General features: G+C 33.7%; 1 protein-coding gene across 2 annotated transcripts; it reads right to left on the bottom strand.

The window, feature by feature from the left end:
* Positions 1-15,143, bottom strand: LOC149984353 (uncharacterized). Of its 2 annotated transcripts, XM_090220747.1 has the most exons (6): positions 14,984-15,143; positions 12,655-12,853; positions 2,672-2,791; positions 2,172-2,228; positions 851-970; positions 1-719 (listed from the first exon to the last, which is right to left on the bottom strand). In XM_090220747.1, exons 2-6 carry the CDS (start codon positions 12,832-12,834, stop codon positions 621-623), a joined length of 576 nt encoding a protein of 191 aa, XP_090076873.1. In that variant the 5' UTR covers positions 12,835-12,853; positions 14,984-15,143; the 3' UTR covers positions 1-620. The 2 variants fall into 2 exon arrangements, with proteins under 2 accessions (XP_090076873.1, XP_090076875.1); XM_090220749.1 differs by lacking the exons at positions 2,172-2,228; positions 2,672-2,791 and having other exon boundaries at positions 484-719; positions 14,984-15,081.
* Positions 15,144-15,242: the final 99 nt, after the last annotated feature.

Here is a 15,242-nt window from a genome sequence, read left to right on the forward strand (position 1 = left end):
GCATTCTAGTTTTGACCACAAGACTGTTGTTCTCAGTCTGAGTGGAGTGTGTAGCTACGCTGTGTGTTTGCGTGCGTGTGTGTGTGTGTGTGTGTGTAGCTACGCAGTAGAGTTAGACCACAACCAATCTGGTCAGAAAGAACCACACAGACAGGACTCGTAGCAGGCAGGCAGGCAGGCAGGCAGACAGACAGACAGACAGGCAGGCAGGCAGGCAGGCAGGCAATCACCGAGGTTGAGACAGTACTCTAAAACCCACAGATAGGTGTAGGGGCGGTGAGTCCTCATCAAGCCCCTTGATGAGGACTCACCGCTGGCCTACATAGGCTGGATAGTAGGTAAAGATATCTGAGGCTGCTGTACTTTCTCATACATTGAGGCACATACTGATGGTCAAAGCTAAACAGTTTTTAGACTACTCTATCCTGGAAATTCAGATGTTAGTTCATTTACCATCAAGTAGAGACGACATTATAATGATAAGTCCCTTTACTGCGGCGCTGCCCTTTGACACAGCATATGTTCCCCCATTGTCATCCTCGCTCACTATCATTTCATTTTTTAAACGTCAATATATTTGGATGTGGTCGTCTATGAGCAGCTGGCAGACAGATAACAGGTCACAGTGAATGGCTGCGTTTGGCTCCCCGGATCCAGAAGGAGAGGACAGCAGAGAGGGTCACCTCCATGACCAACACACAGAGCATCAGCACCTCCAGCTGTTACAGAAACACAAACAGCCATAAGAAAAGTGTCAGGGACAGACCTTCATCAGGATGCTGCCACATCCCATTACTACACTACGGCAACTTTGATGAGAAAAAAACTATCTACTTTTAGAACGAATTACCTTTATATGATGTTGAACATTGGGATTCCAGGTAGGCATGTCCATGCCCAAGTCAACGCATATCAACACTCCTCCAACTACTGCTACGACCATGCTGCCGATGTTGACACACAGGCAGACCTACCGGTTCATAAGACAGAGCGTTACATGGATCTTCTACTATCGGCTACTGTGTGTTAACATGAAATAAAACTCATCAAAGCCAAGGATTCAATCGAGGTTTGTAGTAAATCTAGTCTAATTTAAACATGAATATCAGAACAGTCAATGTATTAACACATGTTTTCATCTTTAATCAATTAAAACATTGAACTCCTTGGCTGATCTGTTGTTTTCTAATTTGTCATTTTGTCTGTATCTCAATGTACATTTTATGGTGTAAAGGTTTTCTAAACAAAACTAATCTATTTTAATCTAATCTACCCAGGGGGCAAAACTGGTTCCAATGCAGGCGATTATGACGTTAATCTGGTTGTAGTTCAACCTGTTTTGCCCGCTGGGTATTTCTGCATTTGACTCACAGGTAAAACTATTGACTCACAGGTAAAACTATTGACTCATAGGTAAAACTATTGACTCACAGGTAAAACTATTGACTCACAGGTAAAACTATTGACTCACAGGTAAAACTATTGACTCACAGGTAAAACTATTGACTCACAGGTAAAACTATTGACTCACAGGTAAAACTATTGACTCACAGGTAAAACTATTGACTCACAGGTAAAACTATTGACTCACAGGTAAAACTATTGACTCACAGGTAAAACTATTGACTCACAGGTAAAACTATTGACTCACAGGTAAAACTATTGACTGACAGGTAAAACTATTGACTCACAGGTAAAACTATTGACTCACAGGTAAAACTATTGACTCACAGGTAAAACTATTGACTCACAGGTAAAACTATTGACTCACAGGTAAAACTATTGACTCACAGATAAAACTATTGACTCACAGATAAAACTATTGACTCACAGGTAAAACTATTGACTCACAGGTAAAACTATTGACTCACAGGCAAAACTATTGACTCACAGGTAAAACTATTGACTCACAGGTAAAACTATTGACTCACAGGTAAAACTATTGACTCACAGGTAAAACTATTGACTCACAGGTAAAACTATTGACTCACAGGTAAAACTATTGACTCACAGGTAAAACTATTGACTCACAGGTAAAACTATTGACTCACAGGTAAAACTATTGACTCACAGGTAAAACTATTGACTCACAGGTAAAACTATTGACTCACAGGTAAAACTATTGACTCACAGGTAAAACTATTGACTCACAGGTAAAACTATTGACTCACAGGTAATAGTCTGGGGAATTTGAACAACAGGTTGGATAACAACCCAGCGATGAAGAACTGAGGAGAGAGAAGAGAAGGATCACATTTAATGGTCCTCACATTGACAGCAATTATCAATAGGTTTTATAAGTGTGTTAATCAATATTTTACTATTGCTTAATGAACAGAAAATGTAGCTGAACAGTTTTTTACTAATTGATTTGACTTAATTGCTTAAATTATAATTTAGTGATAGTTACATGATCAGTATATTATACACTGAAATGAGAATATGACATTCAGAATTTCGTGTAAAACATATTCACCCTTAAATTACAGTCAATGCTATTGAATTGTGGGTAAAAAAACAAACAATATATGCATCCAACAAGCTGTGAATTTGACCCCAGAGGAGTACTCTTGAAAACCTTCATCAGAAGACTTTCAGTACTTCCAAAGGGATCCTCGACGTTGAAACAAATAAGATGTAGCGATTAAAAGACAATGCTACCGCTACTCACTAGTAGTCCCGTGAAGGGCGCCACTCTGAACGTGGTTAAAAGGGACTGGCTCGCATCACGAGTGGTAGCAAACACAACTCCTACTGCAACACTGAGTAGACCGCTCGTCATCTGCAAAGACTGTTGCAAACACAAACCCTCACAAATTAACCTTTGAAAATGATCATCCATAAATATATTTTCTGTGAAATGCATCACTAGAAGCAAGACCAGTCTAACTAAACATACACTTCTTTAAATTCATATATATTAATATATTTATATAGTTAGCTGTTACACAGTCCTGTCATATATTTATATAGTTAGCTGTTACACAGTCCTGTCATATATTTATATAGTTACACAGTCCTGTCATATATTTATATAGTTACACAGTCCTGTCATATATTTATATAGTTACACAGTCCTGTCATATATTTATATAGTTACACAGTCCTGTCATATATTTATATAGTTACACAGTCCTGTCATATATTTATATAGTTACACAGTCCTGTCATATATTTATATAGTTACACAGTCCTGTCATATATTTATATAGTTAGCTGTTACACAGTCCTGTCATATATTTATATAGTTACACAGTCCTGTCATATATTTATATAGTTACACAGTCCTGTCATATATTTATATAGTTAACTGTTACACAGTCCTGTCATATATTTATATAGTTAACTGTTACACAGTCCTGTCATATATTTATATAGTTACACAGTCCTGTCATATATTTATATAGTTAGCTGTTACACAGTCCTGTCATATATTTATATAGTTAGCTGTTACACAGTCCTGTCATATATTTATATAGTTAGCTGTTACACAGTCCTGTCATATATTTATATAGTTAGCTGTTACACAGTCCTGTCATATATTTATATAGTTACACAGTCCTGTCATATATTTATATAGTTAGCTGTTACACAGTCCTGTCATATATTTATATAGTTAGCTGTTACACAGTCCTGTCATATATTTATATAGTTAGCTGTTACACAGTCCTGTCATATATTTATATAGTTAGCTGTTACACAGTCCTGTCATATATTTATATAGTTAGCTGTTACACAGTCCTGTCATATATTTATATAGTTAGCTGTTACACAGTCCTGTCATATATTTATATAGTTACACAGTCCTGTCATATATTTATATAGTTACACAGTCCTGTCATATATTTATATAGTTAACTGTTACACAGTCCTGTCATATATTTATATAGTTAACTGTTACACAGTCCTGTCATATATTTATATAGTTAGCTGTTACACAGTCCTGTCATATATTTATATAGTTAACTGTTACACAGTCCTGTCATATATTTATATAGTTAACTGTTACACAGTCCTGTCATATATTTATATAGTTAGCTGTTACACAGTCCTGTCATATATTTATATAGTTACACAGTCCTGTCATATATTTATATAGTTAGCTGTTACACAGTCCTGTCATATATTTATATAGTTAGCTGTTACACAGTCCTGTCATATATTTATATAGTTACACAGTCCTGTCATATATTTATATAGTTAACTGTTACACAGTCCTGTCATATATTTATATAGTTAGCTGTTACACAGTCCTGTCATATATTTATATAGTTAACTGTTACACAGTCCTGTCATATATTTATATAGTTAACTGTTACACAGTCCTGTCATATATTTATATAGTTAGCTGTTACACAGTCCTGTCATATATTTATATAGTTACACAGTCCTGTCATATATTTATATAGTTAGCTGTTACACAGTCCTGTCATATATTTATATAGTTACACAGTCCTGTCATATATTTATATAGTTAGCTGTTACACAGTCCTGTCATATATTTATATAGTTACACAGTCCTGTCATATATTTATATAGTTAACTGTTACACAGTCCTGTCATATATTTATATAGTTACACAGTCCTGTCATATATTTATATAGTTACACAGTCCTGTCATATATTTATATAGTTACACAGTCCTGTCATATATTTATATAGTTAACTGTTACACAGTCCTGTCATATATTTATATAGTTAACTGTTACACAGTCCTGTCATATATTTATATAGTTAACTGTTACACAGTCCTGTCATATATTTATATAGTTAACTGTTACACAGTCCTGTCATATATTTATATAGTTACACAGTCCTGTCATATATTTATATAGTTAGCTGTTACACAGTCCTGTCATATATTTATATAGTTAACTGTTACACAGTCCAGTCATATATTTATATAGTTAGCTGTTACACAGTCCTGTCATATATTTATATAGTTACACAGTCCTGTCATATATTTATATAGTTACACAGTCCTGTCATATATTTATATAGTTACACAGTCCTGTCATATATTTATATAGTTACACAGTCCTGTCATATATTTATATAGTTAGCTGTTACACAGTCCTGTCATATATTTATATAGTTACACAGTCCTGTCATATATTTATATAGTTAGCTGTTACACAGTCCTGTCATATATTTATATAGTTAACTGTTACACAGTCCTGTCATATATTTATATAGTTACACAGTCCTGTCATATATTTATATAGTTACACAGTCCTGTCATATATTTATATAGTTAGCTGTTACACAGTCCTGTCATATATTTATATAGTTAGCTGTTACACAGTCCTGTCATATATTTATATAGTTAGCTGTTACACAGTCCTGTCATATATTTATATAGTTAACTGTTACACAGTCCTGTCATATATTTATATAGTTAGCTGTTACACAGTCCTGTCATATATTTATATAGTTACACAGTCCTGTCATATATTTATATAGTTACACAGTCCTGTCATATATTTATATAGTTAACTGTTACACAGTCCTGTCATATATTTATATAGTTAGCTGTTACACAGTCCTGTCATATATTTATATAGTTAGCTGTTACACAGTCCTGTCATATATTTATATAGTTAACTGTTACACAGTCCTGTCATATATTTATATAGTTACACAGTCCTGTCATATATTTATATAGTTACACAGTCCTGTCATATATTTATATAGTTAACTGTTACACAGTCCTGTCATATATTTATATAGTTAACTGTTACACAGTCCTGTCATATATTTATATAGTTACACAGTCCTGTCATATATTTATATAGTTACACAGTCCTGTCATATATTTATATAGTTACACAGTCCTGTCATATATTTATATAGTTAACTGTTACACAGTCCTGTCATATATTTATATAGTTACACAGTCCTGTCATATATTTATATAGTTACACAGTCCTGTCATATATTTATATAGTTAACTGTTACACAGTCCTGTCATATATTTATATAGTTAGCTGTTACACAGTCCTGTCATATATTTATATAGTTAACTGTTACACAGTCCTGTCATATATTTATATAGTTAGCTGTTACACAGTCCTGTCATATATTTATATAGTTAACTGTTACACAGTCCTGTCATATATTTATATAGTTAACTGTTACACAGTCCTGTCATATATTTATATAGTTAACTGTTACACAGTCCTGTCATATATTTATATAGTTAACTGTTACACAGTCCTGTCATATATTTATATAGTTAGCTGTTACACAGTCCTGTCATATATTTATATAGTTAGCTGTTACACAGTCCTGTCATATATTTATATAGTTAACTGTTACACAGTCCTGTCATATATTTATATAGTTAGCTGTTACACAGTCCTGTCATATATTTATATAGTTACACAGTCCTGTCATATATTTATATAGTTACACAGTCCTGTCATATATTTATATAGTTACACAGTCCTGTCATATATTTATATAGTTACACAGTCCTGTCATATATTTATATAGTTAGCTGTTACACAGTCCTGTCATATATTTATATAGTTAGCTGTTACACAGTCCTGTCATATATTTATATAGTTACACAGTCCTGTCATATATTTATATAGTTACACAGTCCTGTCATATATTTATATAGTTACACAGTCCTGTCATATATTTATATAGTTACACAGTCCTGTCATATATTTATATAGTTACACAGTCCTGTCATATATTTATATAGTTACACAGTCCTGTCATATATTTATATAGTTAGCTGTTACACAGTCCTGTCATATATTTATATAGTTAGCTGTTACACAGTCCTGTCATATATTTATATAGTTAACTGTTACACAGTCCTGTCATATATTTATATAGTTACACAGTCCTGTCATATATTTATATAGTTAGCTGTTACACAGTCCTGTCATATATTTATATAGTTAGCTGTTACACAGTCCTGTAATATATTTATATAGTTAACTGTTACACAGTCCTGTCATATATTTATATAGTTAGCTGTTACACAGTCCTGTCATATATTTATATAGTTACACAGTCCTGTCATATATTTATATAGTTACACAGTCCTGTCATATATTTATATAGTTACACAGTCCTGTCATATATGTATATAGTTAACTGTTACACAGTCCTGTCATATATTTATATAGTTAGCTGTTACACAGTCCTGTCATATATTTATATAGTTAGCTGTTACACAGTCCTGTCATATATTTATATAGTTACACAGTCCTGTCATATATTTATATAGTTACACAGTCCTGTCATATATTTATATAGTTACACAGTCCTGTCATATATTTATATAGTTAGCTGTTACACAGTCCTGTCATATATTTATATAGTTAGCTGTTACACAGTCCTGTCATATATTTATATAGTTAGCTGTTACACAGTCCTGTCATATATTTATATAGTTAGCTGTTACACAGTCCTGTCATATATTTATATAGTTAGCTGTTACACAGTCCTGTCATATATTTATATAGTTACACAGTCCTGTCATATATTTATATAGTTAGCTGTTACACAGTCCTGTCATATATTTATATAGTTACACAGTCCTGTCATATATTTATATAGTTACACAGTCCTGTCATATATTTATATAGTTAGCTGTTACACAGTCCTGTCATATATTTATATAGTTACACAGTCCTGTCATATATTTATATAGTTACACAGTCCTGTCATATATTTATATAGTTAGCTGTTACACAGTCCTGTCATATATTTATATAGTTAGCTGTTACACAGTCCTGTCATATATTTATATAGTTAACTGTTACACAGTCCTGTCATATATTTATATAGTTAACTGTTACACAGTCCTGTCATATATTTATATAGTTAGCTGTTACACAGTCCTGTCATATATTTATATAGTTAGCTGTTACACAGTCCTGTCATATATTTATATAGTTAACTGTTACACAGTCCTGTCATATATTTATATAGTTAGCTGTTACACAGTCCTGTCATATATTTATATAGTTAGCTGTTACACAGTCCTGTCATATATTTATATAGTTAACTGTTACACAGTCCTGTCATATATTTATATAGTTAACTGTTACACAGTCCTGTCATATATTTATATAGTTAGCTGTTACACAGTCCTGTCATATATTTATATAGTTAGCTGTTACACAGTCCTGTCATATATTTATATAGTTACACAGTCCTGTCATATATTTATATAGTTACACAGTCCTGTCATATATTTATATAGTTAGCTGTTACACAGTCCTGTCATATATTTATATAGTTACACAGTCCTGTCATATATTTATATAGTTACACAGTCCTGTCATATATTTATATAGTTAGCTGTTACACAGTCCTGTCATATATTTATATAGTTAGCTGTTACACAGTCCTGTCATATATTTATATAGTTAACTGTTACACAGTCCTGTCATATATTTATATAGTTAACTGTTACACAGTCCTGTCATATATTTATATAGTTAGCTGTTACACAGTCCTGTCATATATTTATATAGTTAGCTGTTACACAGTCCTGTCATATATTTATATAGTTAACTGTTACACAGTCCTGTCATATATTTATATAGTTAGCTGTTACACAGTCCTGTCATATATTTATATAGTTAGCTGTTACACAGTCCTGTCATATATTTATATAGTTAACTGTTACACAGTCCTGTCATATATTTATATAGTTAACTGTTACACAGTCCTGTCATATATTTATATAGTTAGCTGTTACACAGTCCTGTCATATATTTATATAGTTAGCTGTTACACAGTCCTGTCATATATTTATATAGTTAGCTGTTACACAGTCCTGTCATATATTTATATAGTTAGCTGTTACACAGTCCTGTCATATATTTAATGTATTTTAAAACATTTACATTTGGGTCTGGTAGTTATTTATTAATTGACATTTAATGACGAAAGATGCTCTAAAAAAGGGAAGAGAATTTCTGTGAAAATGTTTCATTTAAACAGTGTCATTACATCTCTTTCCTGCTCACAGTGTATAATACAGGACTGACATGATAAGGTATTTAAATATCTCAGTGTATAATACAGGACTTACATGATCAGGTATTTAAATATCACATTGTATAATACATGATAAGGTATTTAAATATCACAGTGTATAATACATGATAAGGTATTTAAATATCACAGTGTATAATACAGGACTGACATGATAAGGTATTTAAATATCACAGTGTATAATACAGGACTTACATGATAAGGTATTTAAATATCACAGTGTATAATACATGATAAGGTATTTAAATATCTCAGTGTATAATACAGGACTGACATGATAAGGTATTTAAATATCACAGTGTATAATACAGGACTTACATGATAAGGTATTTAAATATCTCAGTGTATAATACAGGACTTAAATGATAAGGTATTTAAATATCACATTGTATAATACATTACTGACATGATAAGGTATTTAAATATCTCAGTGTATAATACATTACTGACATGATAAGGTATTTAAATATCTCAGTGTATAATACATTACTGACATGATAAGGTATTTAAATATCACAGTGTATAATACATGATAAGGTATTTAAATATCTCAGTGTATTATACAGGACTGACATGATAAGGTATTTAAATATCTCAGTGTATAATACATTACTGACATGATAAGGTATTTAAATATCACATTGTATAATACAGGACTTACATGATAAGGTATTTAAATATCTCAGTGTATAATACAGGACTTAAATGATAAGGTATTTAAATATCACATTGTATAATACATTACTGACATGATAAGGTATTTAAATATCACATTGTATAATACATTACTGACATGATAAGGTATTTAAATATCTCAGTGTATAATACATGATAAGGTATTTAAATATCTCAGTGTATAATACATTACTGACATGATAAGGTATTTAAATATCACAGTGTATAATACATGATAAGGTATTTAAATATCACAGTGTATATTACATGATAAGGTATTTAAATATCTCAGTGTATGATACATGACTGACATGATAAGGTATTTAAATATCTCAGTGTATATTACATGATAAGGTATTTAAATATCTCAGTGTATAATACAGGACTTAAATGATAAGGTATTTAAATATCACACAGGTCCAAACTATGGGGACTAAACTATCCATAAACTTGAGATGGGCATTCATGCACGTCTGGAACCATGAACACTCACGAGACAGTATACATTATGTTAAAATATAAAGGTTTGGTTAACAGTTCCCCATTCAAAATAGACTTTCACACTTCTCTCATGAACAAACATACCAATAATTGCATTAGTTCCTCTTAGAAATTCCCCTCACTGTGCATGTCCACTTAACATGTAACAGAGACACTGTAAAGGCCTGTCTCTGAGTCGTACCAATAGACATAGCCATAGGAAGTAGGGGTGCTGAGGGTGTTGCAGTACCCCTTGAAAACTCGGAATAATAAATAAAAGACAATTTATTTTTAATTTGTATATATATATATATATATATATATATATATATATATATATATATATATATATATATATATACTGTACATATATGTAGAAAATAGTAAAAATAAAGAAAAACCCTTGAATGAGAAGGTGTGTCCAAACTTTTGACTGATACTGTATATATACAGTATATATACTACCGGTCCAAAGTTGTAGAACACCTACTCATTCAAGGGTTTTTCTTTATTTTTACTATCTCCTACGTTGGGTCAAAGGACAGATTTCCACCGGTCTAATGTCCATTGCTCGTGTTTCTTGGCCCAAGCAAGTCTCTTCTTCTTATTGGTGTCCTTTAGTAGTGGTTTCTTTGCAGCCATTCGACCATGAAGGCCTGATTCACACAGTCTCCTCTGAACAGTTGATGTTGAGATGTGTCTGTTACTTGAACTCTGTGAAGCATTTATTTGGGCTGCAATTTCTGAGGCTGGTAACTCTAATGAATGCATCCTCTGCAGCAGAGGTAACTCTGGGTCTTCTTTTCCTGTGGCGGTTCTCATGAGAGACAGTTTCATCATTGCACTTGATGGTTTTTGCGACTGCACTTGAAGAAACTTTCAAAGTTCTTGAAATTTTCCGGGTTGACTGACCTTCATGTCTTAAAGTAATGGACTGTCGTTTCTCTTTGCTTATTTGAGCTGATCTTGCCATAATATGGACTTGGTCTTTCACCAAATAGGGCTATCTTCTGTATACCACCCCTACCTTGTCACAACACAACTGATTGGCTCAAACACATTAAAAAAGGAAAGAAATTCCACAAATTAACTTTTAAGAAGGCACACCTGTTAATTGAAATGCATTCCAGGTGACTACCTCATGAAGCTGGTTGAGAGAATGCCAAGAGTGTGCAAAGCTTTCATCAAGGCAAAGGGTGGCTACTTTCAAGAATATAAAATATATTTTGATTTGTTTAACACTTTTTTGGTTACTACGTGACATATGTGCTATTATTATACAATGTGGAAAATAGTAAAAATAAAGAAAAACCCTTGAATGAGTAGGTGTTCTTAATCTTCTGACCGGTAGTGCATATATTTTTAAAAATCACAGAATTAGCGCTGGGCCTTTACTAGTCCCGTAGTTGGTGAAAAAGTGACAGCACCCCCACCCTCAAACTACTTCCCACGGCTATGCCCATAGATTATATAGAGCTCTTAGTATCTATGCCCATGGACAAAGAGCATAAGATTATATTGAGCTCTTAGTATCTATGCCCATGGACAAAGAGCATAAGATTATATTGAGCTCTTAGTATCTATGCCCATAGATTATATAGAGCTCTTAGTATCTATGCCCATGGACAAATAGCATAAGACTATATTGAGCTCTTAGTATCTATGCCCATGGACAAAGAGCATAAGATTATATTGAGCTCTTAGTATCTATGCCCATAGATAAAGAGCATGATATTATATTGAGCTCTTATTATTTATGCCCATAGACAAAGAGCATAAGATTATATTGAGTCCTTAGTATTTATGCCCATAGACAAAGAGCATAAGGTTATATTGAGCTCTTAGTATTTATGCCCATAGATAAAGAGCATGATATTATATTGAGCTCTTAGTATTTATGCCCATAGACAAAGAGCATAAGATTATATTGAGCTCTTAGTATTTATGCCCATAGACAAAGAGCATAAGATCATATTGAGCTCCTAGTATCTATACTCATAGATAAAGAGCATAAGATTATATAGAGCTCCTAGTATCTATGGTCATAGATAAAGAGCAGTATAATATGGTGTTATATTGAGCTCTTAGTGTCTATGGTCATAGATAAAGAGCAGTATAATATGGTGTTATATTGAGCTCTTAGTGTCTATGGTCATAGATAAAGAGCAGTATAATATGGTGTTATATTGAGCTCTTAGTGTCTATACTCATAGATAAAGAGCAGTATAATATGGTGTTATATTGAGCTCCTAGTATCTATGGTCATAGATAAAGAGCATGAGATTATATTGAGCTCCTAGTATCTATGGTCATAGATAAAGAGCAGTATAATATGGTGTTATATTGAGCTCCTAGTATCTATGGTCATAGATAAAGAGCATAAGATTATATAGAGCTCTTAGTATCTATGGTCATAGATAAAGAGCAGTATAATATGGTGTTATATTGAGCTCCTAGTATCTATGGTCGTACCCCCAACACAGCAGGCTGCTTCAGCAACAGGTCATGGAGTGGTCCTTTGGGAGCAGGCATTAGTTCAGTTGCTTGGTAATACTTGATCAGTAGTTCTCCTCTCTGCTCCCCGGCCTCCTCGTACTCCTGCTCCTCAGATTCAGGACCCAGGATGTCCATAGGGATGTCTGCACAAGCCATGACGTCTCAGTCACAATACCTGTGGGAATATGATGAGTATAAACTTCTGAAGTTATAATGCAATCATAACAGTTTGATATATATACAGTGCCTTGCGAAAGTATTCGGCCCCCTTGAACTTTGCGACCTTTTGCCACATTTCAGGCTTCAAACATAAAGATATAAAACTGTATTTTTTTGTGAAGAATCAACAACAAGTGGGACACAATCATGAAGTGGAACGACATTTATTGGATATTTCAAACTTTTTTAACAAATCAAAAACTGAAAAATTGGGCGTGCAAAATTATTCAGCCCCCTTAAGTTAATACTTTGTAGCGCCACCTTTTGCTGCGATTACAGCTGTAAGTCGCTTGGGGTATGTCTCTATCAGTTTTGCACATTGAGAGACTGACATTTTTTCCCATTCCTCCTTGCAAAACAGCTCGAGCTCAGTGAGGTTGGATGGAGAGCATTTGTGAACAGCAGTTTTCAGTTCTTTCCACAGATTCTCGATTGGATTCAGGTCTGGACTTTGACTTGGCCATTCTAACACCTGGATATGTTTATTTTTGAACCATTCCATTGTAGATTTTGCTTTATGTTTTGGATCATTGTCTTGTTGGAAGACAAATCTCCGTCCCAGTCTCAGGTCTTTTGCAGACTCCATCAGGTTTTCTTCCAGAATGGTCCTATATTTGGCTCCATCCATCTTCCCATCAATTTTAACCATCTTCCCTGTCCCTGCTGAAGAAAAGCAGGCCCAAACCATGATGCTGCCACCACCATGTTTGACAGTGGGGATGGTGTGTTTAGGGTGATGAGCTGTGTTGCTTTTAAGCCAAACATAACGTTTTGCATTGTTGCCAAAAAGTTCAATTTTGGTTTCATCTGACCAGAGCACCTTCTTCCACATGTTTGGTGTGTCTCCCAGGTGGCTTGTGGCAAACTTTAAACGACACTTTTTATGGATATCTTTAAGAAATGGCTTTCTTCTTGCCACTCTTCCATAAAGGCCAGATTTGTGCAATATACTTGTTGTCCTATGGACAGAGTCTCCCACCTCAGCTGTAGATCTCTGCAGTTCATCCAGAGTGATCATGGGCCTCTTGGCTGCATCTCTGATCAGTCTTCTCCTTGTATGAGCTGAAAGTTTAGAGGGATGGCCAGGTCTTGGTAGATTTGCAGTGGTCTGATACTCCTTCCATTTCAATATTATCGCTTGCACAGTGCTCCTTGGGATGTTTAAAGCTTGGGAAATCTTTTTGTATCCAAATCCGGCTTTAAACTTCTTCACAACAGTATCTCGGACCTGCCTGGTGTGTTCCTTGTTCTTCATGATGCTCTCTGCGCTTTTAACGGACCTCTGAGACTATCACAGTGCAGGTGCATTTATACGGAGACTTGATTACACACAGGTGGATTGTATTTATCATCATTAGTCATTTAGGTCAACATTGGATCATTCAGAGATCCTCACTGAACTTCTGGAGAGAGTTTGCTGCACTGAAAGTAGGGGCTGAATAATTTTGCACGCCCAATTTTTCAGTTTTTGATTTGTTAAAAAAGTTTGAAATATCCAATAAATGTCGTTCCACTTTATGATTGTGTCCCACTTGTTGTTGATTCTTCACAAAAACATACAGTTTTATATCTTTATGTTTGAAGCCTGAAATGTGGCAAAAGGTCGCAAAGTTCAAGGGGGCCGAATACTTTCGCAAGGCACTGTATACCCTTCATCTATTTCTTTAATTGCAACAATCATAATAATTATCATCCAATGTATTATTGTCTAAAATAGTCCTGATCATGTTTTTATCTCCTGAATTCATCGTCATCACCACCACCACCATTATCATCATCAACATCAACATCATCATCATCATCATCATCATCATCATCATCATCAACATCATCATCATCATCAGCATCATCAACATCATCATCATCATCATCATCAACATCAACATCATCACCATCCATATCTTATCAAAACAGTCATTATAGCCTACATTTAGCTTGAAACTGTTGTGAGAGAAATCCGAGTGTCTCGTCTACTTTTACATATAGGATCATTACCATGAAATATTGACAACTGCATTCATATGATATACATTTACATTAAAACTATCACTATTATTATATTGACATTTCTCACATTCACACTCACCAGAGTTGATATAATGCTCGTACTGTTGTTCCCTATAAAATATGCACTTGTAAGTGCCTTCTTCAGCATCACTGTGTCTGCGCCCTGTAATGGTTGGCTTCTCACCATTTCCTCTATTGACGTGGAGGAAGCTCTTCTAAACTGTTGACCACAATGGCCACCCTATCATATGAGATATCTGCTGATTTAAAGACAAGAGGCGCCACGTCCTCCAATTGTTAAAACCACATGTGCTGTTAGTTTCAGGTGATGAGAGAGA

Source organism: Oncorhynchus mykiss, chromosome 3, assembly GCF_057628025.1.
Source record: "Oncorhynchus mykiss isolate SJ-2025 chromosome 3, ASM5762802v1, whole genome shotgun sequence".
In the NCBI taxonomy this organism is placed as follows: Eukaryota; Metazoa; Chordata; class Actinopteri; order Salmoniformes; family Salmonidae; genus Oncorhynchus; species Oncorhynchus mykiss.